The sequence below is a fragment of the Vulpes lagopus genome, chromosome 7, assembly GCF_018345385.1.
Source record: "Vulpes lagopus strain Blue_001 chromosome 7, ASM1834538v1, whole genome shotgun sequence".
Lineage (NCBI taxonomy): Eukaryota > Metazoa > Chordata > Mammalia > Carnivora > Canidae > Vulpes > Vulpes lagopus.
The window spans coordinates 66,021,186-66,035,962 of NC_054830.1; the positions used below are offsets into that span (position 1 = coordinate 66,021,186).

A 14,777-nucleotide genomic window follows, 5' to 3' on the forward strand; every position below is an offset into this window, starting at 1 on the left:
GAAGGGCCACAAGCATATGGAAAGATGCTCATTGTCTCTAGTCATCAGGGAAATGGAAATTAAAATCACTATAGGATAATACTACATGCCCAGGCTAAATTTTATAAAGTTTACTGTACCAAGGCTGTGGACCATCCTTCACTGGTGTACAGTGGGGGCTATGTAAAATTTAGGTATGATACTTTGGAGAAGAGTTGGGCAGTTTCTTTAAAATTTTAATCTGTGCCTACATTACGACCCATTCATTCTACCTGACCATTTACCCAAGAGGAATCAAAGTTCATATCCACACAAATATTTGTGCAGAAATATTCATAGCAATTTTATTTGTAATGACTGAAATCTAGAAATATTCTGTTACAAGCGAATAAAGTACAGTTTATCTCCACGATGAAATACTATTTAAATACAGAAGAATAAATCAATAAGGAAAAGAGGATTTTTTAATGAAAGAAGCCAGATGAAACATTACAGTGACTGAAAGAAACCAGATTTTTAGAACACCTATTGTATGATTCTATTTATGTGTAAATCTGAAAAATGAAAATCAGTCTATGGTGACAGAAAGCAGATCAGTGGTTGCCTGGGGACAGGGTTTGGAGAGAGATGGATTTCAAAGGAGCACAGGGAAATTTTGAAATGATGAAATATTTGTTACCTAGATTGTGATGATAGTTTCACAAGTTTTAAATATATGTCAAAACTCATAGACCCCACTAAAAAGGACAGTTACTGACCAATATCCGTGATAAACTTGGATGCAAAAATTTTCACCAAGATACTAGTAATAGAATCCAGCAGTACATTAAAAGGATTATTCATCATGACCAAGTGGGATTTATTCCTGGGCTGCAAGGGTAGTCAACATCAATTATTGTTATATACCACATTAATAAAAGAAAGAACAAGGACCAATAGATGCAGAAAAAGCATTTGACAAAATACAGCCTCCTTTCTTGATAAAAACTCTCTGCCATGTAGGGATAGAAGGAACATACCTCAATATCATAAAAGCCATGTGCAAAAGACCCACTGCAAATATCATCCTCAGTGGGGAAAAGAGCTTTTCCATTAAGGTCAGGAACACGGACAGAGATGTCCATTCTCACTATTGTTCAGCGTAGTACTGGAAGTCTAGTAGTAGTCTGACAACAAAAAGAAAAAAGACATCCAAATGGCAATGAAGTCAAATTTTCATTCTTCACAGATGACATGATACTCTAGGAAACCCAAAAGACTCCCCTGCAAAATTGCTAGAACTGATAGAGGAATTCAGCAGAGTGGCAGGTTAGAAAATCAACACACAGAAGTCAGTTGCATTTCTATATACTAAAAATGAAGCAGAAGAAATCAAGGAATCAATCCCAACTGTAATATAGCTAGGAATAAACCTAACTAAAGAGGCAAAGAATCTGTACTCCTAAAACTATAGAATACTCATGAAAGCAATTGAGGAAGACACAAAGAAATGGAAAAATGTTCCATGCCCATGGATAGAAAGAACAAATATTGTGAAAATCTCTATGCTACCCAAAGCAATCTACACATTTGGTGCAATCCCTATCAAAATAACATTTTTATAGAGCTGGAACAAACAACTGTAAAATGTGTATGGAACCAGAAAAGACCCTGAAATAACCAAAGGAATATTCAAACAGAAGACCAAAGTTGGAGGCATCACAATTTCAGACTTCAGGCTGTAGGCTGTATTACAAAGCTACAATTGTAAAGACAGTATGGTACTGGCACAAAAACAGACACATTTTATTCAATGGAACAAAATAGAAAACCCAGCAATGGACCTATGGTCAACTAATCTTTGATGAAGCAGGAAAGAATATACAATGGAAGAAAGTCGGTCTCTTCAACAAATGGTGTTTGGAAAATTGGACAGCCGCATCCAGAAGAATGAAACTGGGCCATTTTCTCACACCATACACAAACATAGACTTAAAATGGATGAAAGAGGAGAGCCCCGGTGGCTCAGCAGTTTAGCACTGCCTTCATCCCGGGCATGATCCTGGAGACTCGGGATCGAGTCCCACGTCGGGCTCCCTGCATGGAGCCTGCTTGCTTCTTCTGCCTGTGTCTCTGCCTCTTTGTCCTTCTGTGTCTCTCATGAATATAAATAAATAAAATATTTTTAAAAATGGATGAAAGACCTAAATGTGAGATAGGAATGCATGACAGTCCTAGAGGAGAACACAGGCAGCAACCTCTGAGCTTGGCTGCAGCAACTTCTTGCTAGACACATCTCCAAAGGCAAGGGAAACATATGAACATTGGGACTTCATCAAGATAAAAAGCTTTTGCACAGCAAAGGAAACAGTTGACAAAACCAAAAGACAACCTACAGAATGGGAGAAGATATTTGCAAATGACAGATAAAGGGCTAGTATGAAAAATCTAAACAGAACTTATCAAACTCAACACCCAAAAAAGAAATAACCCAATCAAGAAATGGGCAGAAGACATGAGCAGATGTTTCTCCAAACATGACCTACAAATGGCTAACAGACACGTGAAAAAATGTTCAACATCACCCGGCATATATTTAAATGAAAAAACCACAATGAGATACCACCTCATACCAGTCAGAATGACTAAAGTTAACAAGTCAGGAAGCAACAGATGTTGCCAAGGATGCGGACAAAGGGGAATTCTCTTACACTGTTGATGGGAATACAAACTGGTACAGCCACTCTGGAAGACAGTATGGAGATTGCTTAGAAAGTTAAAAATAAACCTACCCTACCACCCGACAATTGCACTATAAGGTATTTATCCAGAGGACACAAACAGTGATTCAGAGGGGCACATGCACCCCAGTGTTTATAGCAGCAGAGTCTACAACAGACAAAATATGAAAAGAGCACAGATGTCCATCAACAGATGAATGGATAAAGAAGATGTATATATACACACTGGAATATTACTCAACCATCAAAAAGAATGAAATCTTGCCATTTGCAGTGATATAGATGGAACCAAAGGGTATTGTGCTAAGTGAAATAAGTCAGAGAAAGACAAATGCTATAGGATTTCGTTCATGTGGAATTTAAGAAACAAAACAGAAAGGGACACCTAGGTGGCCCAGTCAGTTAAGCATTTGCCTTAAGCTCAGGTCACAATCTCAGGGTCCAGGGATCAAGCCCTGAATCAGGCTCTGTGCTCAGCAGGTCATCTGCTTGCCCCTCTCTTTCTCCCCTTGCCCTCCTGGCCTGTGCTCATGTGTGTGCTCGCTCTCTCTTTCTCTCAAATGAATAAAATCTTCAAAAGTTAAAAAAAAAAAAAAAAGAAAAAAGAGACGAATATAGGGGAAGGGGAGAAAAAATAAGATAAAGACCGGAAGGTTGGGATGCTTGGGTGGCTCGGTTGAGTGTCTGCCTTGCACTCAGTGTGTGATCCCAGAGTCCCAGGATCGAGTCCCACATTGGGCTCCTTGCATGGAGCCTGCTTCTCCCTCTGCCTGTGTCTCTGCCTCTTTCTCTGTGTCTCTCATGAATAAATAAGTAAATCTTAAAAAAAAAAAGAAAGAAAAGAAAAACAGGAAGGTAAACTACAAGAGACTTTTAACCATAGGAAACAAACAGGGTTACTGGAGGGGAGACGATGGGGAGATGGGGTAACTGATGGGCATTAAGGAAGGCACCAATGGAGTGAGCTGTAGGTATTCGTGCTACTGAAGAATCACTAAATTCTATCCCTGAGGGATGCCTGGGAGGCTCAGTGATTGAGTGTCTGTCATTCAGCCCAGGGCGTGATCCCAGGATCCGGGATCAAGTCCCACATCGGGTTCCCTGCGAGGAGCCTGCTTTCCCTCTGCCTATGTCTCTGCCACTCCCTGTGTCTCTCATGAATAAATAAATCTTTTTAAAAAAAATTCTTCCCCTGAAACTAATAATATAGTATATGTTAACTAAATTGAATTTTATTTTATTTTATTTTTTTGTTTATTTATTAATTTACGATAGTCACACAGAGAGAGAGAGAGGCAGAGACACAGGCAGAGGGAGAAGCAGGCTCCATGCACTGGGAACCCGACGTGGGATTCGATCCCGGGTCTCCAGGATCGCGCCCTGGGCCAAAGGCAGGCGCCAAACCGCTGCGCCACCCAGGGATCCCCCTAAATTGAATTTTAAAAAATATTTTATTTATTTATTCATGAGAGACAGAGAGGCAGAGATATACGCAGAGAGGCAGGGAGCCTTCATGTGGGACTTGATCCCAGGACTTAAGGATCACAACCTGAGCCAAAGGCAGAGATGTTCAACCACTGAGTCACCCAGGTATCCTCAACTAAATAGAATTTAAATAAAAATTTAAAAATATATTAGGTCAGAACTTCATATAACAAACAACTTTTATGTATGTACAATTTATTTGTATGTAAAATAGAAAAATAACTCCTATCAATTTCAGGGTAATGCTGACTGAAAATCCTCCAGAAGTTCCTGTTTCTTCCAGAGTAAATGCTCACATCCTTCCATTGGATTACAAGGCCCTCTACCATCCACTCCAGCTTTACTTTTTGAGTATCTTCTTTGATGCTTGCCCCCCACCCCATCTTTCTGCTCATCAAACTGATAGTTCTTCCAACTTATAAAACATGTTAGGTATGTTCCTACTACTAGATTATCCAATACATAATTCCCTCTGCCTTGGGAACTTTTCTCTCAGATACCCTCCGTTTTCTTCACCCTGCCTTCTTGGACCTACCCCAACCAGCCCTCCCTCAGTACTCCTGATTTTTCCTGTTCTGTTTTCTGTAGTATTTATCACCTTCTCTTCTGCAGTTAACGTATTTACTGTAGTTTGTGTTTATTCTGTTTTAATCACTAGAAGTAAGCTTCAGCCAGGTAGGGGTTTTTGTCTTCTGTTTAGTTTACTTATGTTTGTGCCTGACAGAAAATAGACATTCACGAATATTTGTTAAATTATTAGGATGCCTAGGTGGCTCAGTTGGGTAAGCATCCAACTCTTGGTTTCAGCTCAGGTCATTATCTCAAGGTCATGGGATTGAACCCCACATCCAGCACCTTGCTCTGAAGGGTCTGCTTCTCTCGCTGTCTCTCCCCATCTCACACATCCTGCCCCTCATTAAAATAAAAATGTTTTTAAAGATTTATTTATTTATTCATGACAGACAGACAGAGAGAGAGAGAGAGAGAGAGGCAGAGACACAGGCAGAGGGAGAAGCAGGCTCCATGCAGGGAGCCCAACGTGGGACTTGATCCCCCGGCCCCCAAGATCACAACCTAGGCTGAAGGCGGCACTAAACCACTGAGCCACCCGGGCTGCCCAAAATAAATCTTTTTAAAAAATGTTTGTTAGTGTTTGTTTATTATTGTTTTTCCTGCTATTTTTGAAGCTTAATATTGTTTTGTATTTTCATCTAGGATTTTTTAACTTTCATACTTATTTTATCAAAATCTAATGTAAACTGAACTGTCCCCTTTCCTTACATATATAAGAACTTAGGGCACTTTAATTCCTTCCTTTTATCCTCTTTTACCTCCTAACTCATGATACCATTGTTATGTTCTAAAACTTTTTATTTTAATCTGGCAATTTGTTAGTATTGTTTTATGTAATATTCATTTAGATCAAACCATACGTAACTGTAGACTCTTAATCCTTACAACTCAGATATGCTTCTGGGTTCACTTACCTTCTGCCTGAAGGATATCCTCTAGTACTCACTTAGGGAAGTCCATGATAACATATTTGAAGTTTTCATTTGCTCAAATATATCTTTATTATGTTGTCAGTTTTATTTTATTTTTCTTTATTTTTTTAAGTTTAGATTACTAAAAAGTAATCTCTGCACCCAATGTGGGACTCAAAATCATGACCCTGAGATCAAGAGTCACCTGCTCTCCTGACTGAGCTGGCCAGGCGCCCCTGCTGTCAGTTTTTTTTTTTTTTATTTTAAGATTTTATTTATTTATTCATGAGAGACACACAGAAAGAGGCAGAGACATAGAGGAAGAAGCAGGCTCCCTGTGGGGAGCCTGATGCGAGACTCGATCCCTGGACCCGGGATCATGACCTGAGCCTCAACTGCTGAGCCACCCAGGCGTCCCCACCGGCTGTTCAGTTTTAAAAGATACTTTGCCTAGAACTCATCCATAGAGTTCTAGGAATATATAAATATAAATATAAATATATATATGTCTATTATTTTCATTTAGTATATTAAATCATTTGATGATATTCTGGTTTTCTGTTTTGTTCTTAGGAAGTCAGGTGTATCAGCCTAACTACTGATTTTTTCTCTCTGGCTATTCTTCAGATATTTTCTTCGTCTTTGATATCCTGTAGTTTCAGTGTGATGTATCTGTTTAAGAATTATTTATTCTGATTGGAGCTTCCTTGGGCTTCTTGATTCAGTGGATTGTTGCCTTCCAATGATTCTAGAAATTATCTTTCCATATATTTCCCCTTCTTACTGTTTTTATTCTTTTCTTATTTTGTAGAGCTTCAATTTGACCTATTATACCCTCTTACTCTATTCTGAGTGTCTCAAACTTTTTTTCATATTTTCTATTTCTTTATCTCTGTAAGCTACATTCTGAATAATTCCTTAGGGCCTAACTTTGATTTTACAAATGGTCTCTAATCTGTTGTTAAATTGGTCCAGTAATTTAGAGTTTAATAATTGTGTCTTTTGTTTCGAGAAATTTTATTTTTTTTTAAGTTATCTCTTGCTCAATAGATATTTTTTCGCATATCTTTTATTTCTTCAAGTGTACTATTTTAAAGGATGCCTGGGTAGCTCAGTCAGTTAAGTGTCTGCCTTCTGTTCAGGTCATGATCCCAGAGTCCTAGAATTAAGTCCCACGCCAGGCTCCCTGCTCCTTGGGGAACCTGTTTCTCCATCTGTCTCTGCCTCCCTCTCTCTTCTTTCTGTCTCTCATGAATAAATAAATAAATTGTAAAACAAACAAACAAAAAATTTAAAAACATACTGTTTAAAATTTTCATCTGATAATACCTGTGTCTGAAATCATAGCATTTGTTATTTGTCTCTCTCAGACTTTTCTTTCTTTTCTTTCATTCTTTTTTTTTTTTAAGTCATGTATTCATTTTACCTAGAGAATGAATTACATGTGTTATTTGAGGCTTGAGATCATGGTATGCTTCTCCAGAGAGAATTTGCTTATCTGTAGCGTTCAAGGGTCTATGTTTAGGACCATTTCAGTCTAGATTCACAACTTTATTAATTTTATTTTGGACTCCTAAATTTGAGCTATAAATTGGCAGAGCTTTCTTTTGGTTAGAACTTTTCAGAAACTTTTTTGTCCCTTCTCTGCTAGGCACAAGGCACCTTTCTTGCAATCTTCTCTGAGGGTGAGAAGGGTAGGTTATTTGAGCATACACTTCTAGATTAATGCCATAAAGGTCACCTATTGACTTCCTTGGGCCAATCCTGGAATTTTCATCTTGTCTACTACCCCATGAGACTTAACAAAACCAAAGCTCAGTTTTTTAGGGGTTAGGTTTTTGACCTGGTTATTCTTTATCATCTTGTCAGCTGTTGGATTTTTTTTTTTAAAGATCTTTTCACTCTTTCATCAGGCATTATCTGCATTCAAGTTGGTCTATATTCTTTAATCCACTACTGTATTCACATTTTTAAAAAACATTATGTTGGTGCTTTTTTTTTGTAGCATATACCCTTTGTAATATTTTAAATGGCTCTGTAGATTGGACAGTGACTCGTGAGTTATTTAATTATTCTTCAGTTTAGATATTAATTAAGCTTTATTCTTCAGGGTTTTGCTATTATAAATATTACTGACAAACTGATTTCATTGGTAAAAATGTTAACAGTTTTTATTGCCTTTGTTTCTTTTTGTTGATACATTTTCCAAATGTAAAATATCTTTTGGTCATTCAAATCTTGAGCTGTATAGTCTTTTCATAAGGATACTAACTCATTGTCTAAAGGTTACTTTGCTAAAATAATTGTTTCTGTTTATTTGAGGAGTGTATATTGGAAACTATCAGTGATTCTTTGTAAAAGTTTAACAGATGTTCTTATCATATTTTACTTGGAAGAAATTACTAAAATTTATCCTTGTTAATTGTTTGCCAGTTCTTTTATTCATCACTATTTAGCGTTCTGTGATACTTACCTCAAGATTTTTCCTTATTTCTCTAAAACTTAATACTACTAGTCTTCTGCCTAATAACCTCACAGTCCCCCCATAGCCATCTGTATTAGTTTTTTTGTGTTTTAAAAATACCTCCTTTGCCCTTCCCCCATCTCTGTGGTTTACAACACTTAACATTTATTTCTTTCATACCACTGACATTTATGCAGCTGTGATTCAGTTCTTGCAACACACTTTCACGTGTGATGTGCTCCAGGCCTAGGCTGAAAGTGTTAATCTATTTGAGAAGTGACATTCTTGTGGCAAAGAGTAAAAAAAATAGGAGAGTTGGTATAAACCCATAGTGCCTCTTGAAGCTTCTATATAGAGAGGTGGTATATGTCTGTTTGTGTACTCATGATTAAGTGCAGTGGGAATTGCTTAAAATATGGCAATGGGGACGCCTCGGTGGCTCAGTCGGTTAGGCATCCAACTCTTGATTTTCAACTCAGGTCATGATCTCAGGATTGTGACATCAAGCTCTGCATGGGGCTGGAGCCTGCTTAGGATTTTCTCCCCATCTCTCTTTCTCTTTTTTAAAAAAAAAAAAAATGTGGCACTACAAGTCACAATACTAGCCAGCATTATGTTGTGGAAGGGACAAGTAAATTCTTGTCAACAATAATATAATCTATTATATCTCTTATGTTTAACTTACTGGCATAAATTTTCATAATTATTCCTATCCATATTGAAGCCTCTTTGTGAAGTCATCCTTTATGCCTTAAATATAGTTATTTGTTTTAATAATGGATCATTTAAAAAAAGAATCATTTTACCTGTGATCTTGACACACTTGCATGTAAGTTACCATTACGTTCTTGTCTGCTTTGTTCATTGTTTCCTCAGCACTAGAAAAATGCTTGATTCACAATGTGCTTTCAGCAAATGTTTCCCTTCTTATTTCATCATTTATTCTGTCACTTACCTCATTTTTTTGTATCTTCATCCATTGTTTTTTCTGTAAACTCCCTAAAGTTTCTTAATGACTATATTTTCTTGAATTATTTTAATAAATCACAACTACATATTTGACAAATTCTGTTAACTCTTTTTAATGAAGAGAATAAGTTTTTTGAGTTTTTAACTCCTCTGGAGATTATAGCCTACGTATTTCTTTCCATGAAATGTTCATCACTCTCTCATTAAAAAGAAAAAAACAACCCTTCCTTTGACTCTTCTTACTATTGTTCTAAAACTGCTTTACTTTTTATATTTCTCATTCTCTTTTGCCTCCTTTGATCCCCTACCCCTTTTAAATGCTATTCCTCTAGATCCCAAAGGGTAATAATTCACTGTTTTGTTTTTTCTTTCTAAGGCTGTTGTCTTTCTTAGAATTTTCTTCTTCCTCTACCATTTAAGTATATTCATATTCCCAGGTTCTATTTTTAACTCTCACCATTTCTTGTCTTCTGTTGTATGTATTTATTTTTTAGAGAAAAAAAGTGGAAGTGGGGGCAGGGAGGAGGAGCCAGAGGGAGGGAGCCAGAGGGAGAGGGAGAGAGAGAATCTTAAGCAGGTTCCATGCCCAGCACAGAGCCCTGATACAGGGCTGGATCTCTGGACCCTGAACTAAATCACAAGTTGGACCCTTCAATAACTGAGCCACCCAGGTGCCCCATCTTTTGTCATTTTTAGTGGAACTCTCATTCCATACGATTTTCACATTTGTTTCTATATAGATGATTTACAAATCTGTGTCTTAACACTAGTTTTTCTGAGTTTGCCTTATTTCCACTTGTGTCCTGCCATCATCTCAACCTTGATATGTACAAAAAAAACAAATTGTTTCCTATTAGTATTGATTCCTCCTGTTGGAGTTAACTCCTGTTTTTGTTGCTGGTTCAGTCACCAGGCTTCTGAATGGAAAGGGAAGAGTACCAGCACTTGTTTAGCATCTAGTATACAGCAAGAATTGTGCTTTTCAATTACATAATGTCTACCTCAAGTTTTACCTTCTGAGAAACCTTCAAACAATCACAGAGGATCCTCTATGATGCCTCCCTGACTACTTAACAGTACATTTCTGTTTAAGCTACTAGATCCTCAGTATATAAATCTCCTATAATTCATAGTTTTCGTTTGTAAGCCTTTCAAAAATAAGGATTTTTATTTCATACTTCTTTTCATCAGCACTGTACCCTCTAGGGACAGTACATTTTCATAAGTATTTGACAGTTTTCACAGAGAAACAGTGCTCTCAATAAGGGCATGAATCTCAACCTCAGTAACAAAACTAAATCAATGAAAATGAAATAACTAATAACTCAAAACTAAATAGCAGCTAAGCTAGACTCTTGAACCTAGTTGAAAGGGGCAGAGGCTCTTTACTTCTACATTAAGGATCACCTGTTAAACAAATCTTTACTCCATAACAATGTCTCTTTGTCAATAATATATCGTCATAAAGCCTTTTTATATTGCTTTGATAACCATATTTATAGAAGATAGAATTATTTACTTTAGCTTCTCTTCCCCATTAGGTGCACCAGGTATAATTTCTTCACCCTATGCAGGGGCTGCTGGATTTGCCCCAGCCATTGGATTTCATCAAGCTACAGGTAAGTTTTTAAAGTTGAATTTGAAACAGTTTTGTAATATCTGTATGTTCTAGTAACTTATCAAGATGAAAAATAGTGCCATATTAGAAGAATTTACAGTAAAAGCATTATGTGTATTAGCCATAGAAGTGGCTCATTGTGTGATGCACAGCTTCCTTGTCCTTACAAATAATTCCCTGTGGTTTCATTCTGAACCCCCAGGTTCCAGTATATGTTCTGCATCATTTATACTTCTTGTTGGCACAGATTACTATAGGTTGCTATATTAAGTAACCTCGTATTTGCCTTTTAGATTCCTGTAGAAAATGTATGAACTGCTTTTGTCTTTGCTGATAACCTTATCAATTAATTGCATGTTGAACAGACCTGTGTCTTACTTACATTTGTGTTCTTAATGCTTTTGATGGCATTCAGTACATACAATGCAGTCAGTAAATACTTGAATTATTTTTTAAAGATTCTATTTATTTGAGACAGAGAGAGCGGAAGTGGGGGAGGGGTAGAAGGAGATGGAGAAGCAAACTCCCCATTAAGCAGGGAGCTGGATTCAGGACTCTATCTCAGGACCCTGAGATCATGACCTGAGCTGAAGGCAGACACTTAACTGCCTGAGCCACCCAGGCACCCCAAATTATTTTTTTTTAAATTTTATTCATTTATTTGAAAGAGAAAGAGCATGAGTAGGAGGAGGGGATGGGGGAGAGGGAGAAGCTCACTCCTCATTGAGCAAAGAGTCTGACTCAGGGCTCAATCCCAGGATGTTGAGACCATGACTTGAACCAAAGGCAGACGCCCAACTGACTGAACCACCAAGGTGCCCCAGTAAATATTTGAATTAATAAATACTTACTATGCAACTTTCTTTTTTTTTTTCTTTTTCTTTTTTTTTTTTTTTTTACTATGCAACTTTCTTATGTCACTAATAGGTCCAGAGGATTGCCACAGTGTATACATGCTGTTTATTTTAGGGGATATATACTTTTTAGCTAATAGAAATAATTAAGAGATAGCAGTTAGTTAATAGTTTGATAATGACTTTCTCACTCTTTTCCAAATAGTCAACAAAATGAATTTGATCATGATTTAAGGAAAAGAAAAAAATTACTTTGTGGTTTTCTCTCTAGTGCCTAAAGAAACACTGAGGGTGGTGTTTAGAAGAGTGACATAGTGTGCAGCCTGCTACACATAGTACATTTCCCGTTTCCACCGATTCAGGAGTGTAACTGTATTTCACATTGCAGCCCAGCTGCTTTCTGTCATTACTCTGTATCTTCTGTCCCTCCAGTTTGGGGAATTTTAACTCTTCTTTCTTTGGTGGAGAGGATGACTCAGGGCTCAATCCCATGTTGAGACCATGACTTGAACCAAAGGCAGACGCCCAACTGACTGAACCACCGAGGTGCCCCAGTAAAAAGGAAAGAGTAATAAGGTTGAAAGTTTTATGTTTTTGGTGGTTTTACGACCTTTTTTTATGTTTATTTAAATGTTTAAATATGTTTAATTAAATGAATATTCTCCCTATTCCACTAAAATGAAGGCATTATATATAATTTTTGTTTGTTTGAAACTCCCCAGAGTTTAACTGATAAACATTTGGAAGTAGTGATATATGGTTTCTTTCATTTAGATACTAGTTCTTTTTGTCACACACTATGTGTAAATCACTGTAGATGGTAGGGAAGAGAAGAACATACCCAGAGGGCACCCCTGAGCAGGATGGGTACACACACAGACCTATACACACAGGTGCTACAAACCCCGCAGGGTAACAAAGTTGTACTATTGATACGTAATAAACCTATTGAAGTCATTCAGAAGTTACAGAGTTGGATTGAAGGGACATGGGAAGAGGCCTTATGAAGGGCCATCGAATAAATTTCACGGGACGCCTGGGTGGCTTAGTGGTTAAGCGTCTGCCCTTGGCTTCAGGACCGAGTCCCACGTCGGGCTCCCCGCATTGAGTCTGCTTCTCCCTCTGCCTGTGTCTCTGCCTCTCTCTCTCTCTCTCTCTCTCTGTCTGTCATGAAGAAAATATAAATTTCATAGAAAAGTATCCAGCCTGAGAAAGTAGACTGCAGAGTTTTAAACTCATCAGGACGTTGGTAGTAGTGACCTTCCAAGATCATCAGATAGACTAGTCTGAATAAACTATATTGCTTTTAATTATGTGATTTGTGGCAAAGTGGCTAGACCCTATTATAAGGAACTTTGAGCTTAAAGAATCAATAAATATCATTAAGAAGCTGGTTCATTTTACATAAGCTAGAGATTTTACCTTAACTAAACTGAGAACATAAATAATGGGACCTTCCGAAAGAGTGTACTGTTTTAAGCATAGTATGTAGTGTCAGTATTCTGGTATTACAGAACTTGAAATAATTCTGGGATACCTAAGAGAATAGAGAGCTCTGAAAATTCTTGCTACAGAAGAATATTGAACTCTCTAAATCAATTGTTGATGGTTGTAATATTCATATAACACTTTATAAAGTTACAAAATGCTTTTCTTATATAGAATGTTATATATTCTGCATGCTTGTTATAGGTGTACAATTCAGTAATTTTTATTAAGTTTACAGAATTGTGCAGCCATTGCCACAGTCCACTTGTAGAACATGTAATACTTCTAGTCACAAATACAACTTTTGCTGAAGGGCTTTTTTTTTTTTTTTTTTTTTTGAAACAAATGAAAAATTACATCTGCCTTATAGGGATGCGCTGGAATATATCTCTCTCAAGAAACGGATACTTATAGTTGATACACCTTCCAAAAGCCTTGGCTGTAACACCAGTGAATTCATTGCTCTGCAAAATACTGTGTTAGAAATAATAAGAGTATTGAGTATGATGATATCAAAGAATAAGGAACTTGACTTCTAGATTAACTGTGTAGAGCAGGGAACTGGCCTTTGATATCCTTATGGTAGCTTTGACACGTTTTCTTCTATATTTTTACTTTCATCTTCATTTATTTACTTAAGTTATATCCAGTGTTGTAATTCCCCAGATAACCAGTACATGAAATGCTTTTGATGTTTTAAAAAGGAATATCAGTCCCAGCTGTTCCTGGAGCTCTGGGCCCTCTCACAATCACCTCTTCTGCTGTCACTGGAAGGATGGCCATTCCTGGGGCTGGTGGTTTACCAGGAAATTCTGTTCTGCTTGTCACCAATCTGAATCCTGATGTGAGTTGAAAAGTATTATTTAATTGTAGTCTTTCAGGAGATGGTATAGTAGTTTCTGGTCTAGAGTTGTATTCAAATGAAAATGTTGATGTTTGTCTTAAGAAGTTTTATTAAAGTTCATCACTAGCATATGTAGAAGAATCTCATAAAATCAGTGCTTTAAACAAAGTCAGCTGCTATATACAAATGAATTTATTTTAAATTTTTACTTAAATTAGACACTTATATTTTGTATTATCCTTTTCAAACAGCTTATCACACCACATGGGCTTTTTATCCTATTTGGTAAGTTCTTCTTTGCTGTTTTAATGTCTGATGTGGGTTAAACATATTTCATCATTCAGTAATGTTTATCGATTATTTGTCTGTGCCAAGTACTGTGTTTGACACTGAGGATGGAGTAGAAAATAAAACTTAGTAAGTTATTACAGTTAAAATAAAGTCTTATAAAAGGGAAGGAGAGATTGTAATGGGAACATGGAGCTGGGAAACCTAACCTAGCTGAGGGAATCAAAGGTGGTGTACCAGTAGAAATGATAGTTAAACTGACTTGTGAAAAATGTGTAAGCATTAGCCAGATAGAAAGGAAGGGCAAATGTCCTTTCACAGATAATAGCAATGGGCGAGAAATTCTTGGAACATGGAAAATGAAGGAAGAAGTGGTTGAGCCTCTCCCCACCCCGTGAAAGTGTAGGGGAGAAACATGTTGAAGCTGGACAGATGAATATGGGCAAGGTCATAACAAAGTTTGTAAACTAAATTAAGGAGCTTGTTTTTTGATCTAGGAACAGTGGGAAACCATTAAATAGTTTTAAGCCGGGAAGAGGCCTGATGAAATTCAGGTTTTAAATAATGAGATTCAGGTTTTGAAA

General features: G+C 37.0%; 1 protein-coding gene across 11 annotated transcripts in view; it reads left to right on the top strand.

Moving 5' to 3' along the window:
* PTBP3 (polypyrimidine tract binding protein 3) overlaps nt 1-14,777 on the top strand; it is a 129,453-nt gene that overhangs the window by 103,509 nt on the left and 11,167 nt on the right. For all 11 annotated transcript variants that reach the window (XM_041761214.1, XM_041761212.1, XM_041761213.1 and 8 more), the window contains 3 exons: nt 10,643-10,720; nt 13,766-13,905; nt 14,157-14,190. In XM_041761214.1, coding sequence (XP_041617148.1) covers nt 10,643-10,720; nt 13,766-13,905; nt 14,157-14,190 — 252 coding nt within the window. The remainder of the gene's footprint in view (nt 1-10,642; nt 10,721-13,765; nt 13,906-14,156; nt 14,191-14,777) is intronic.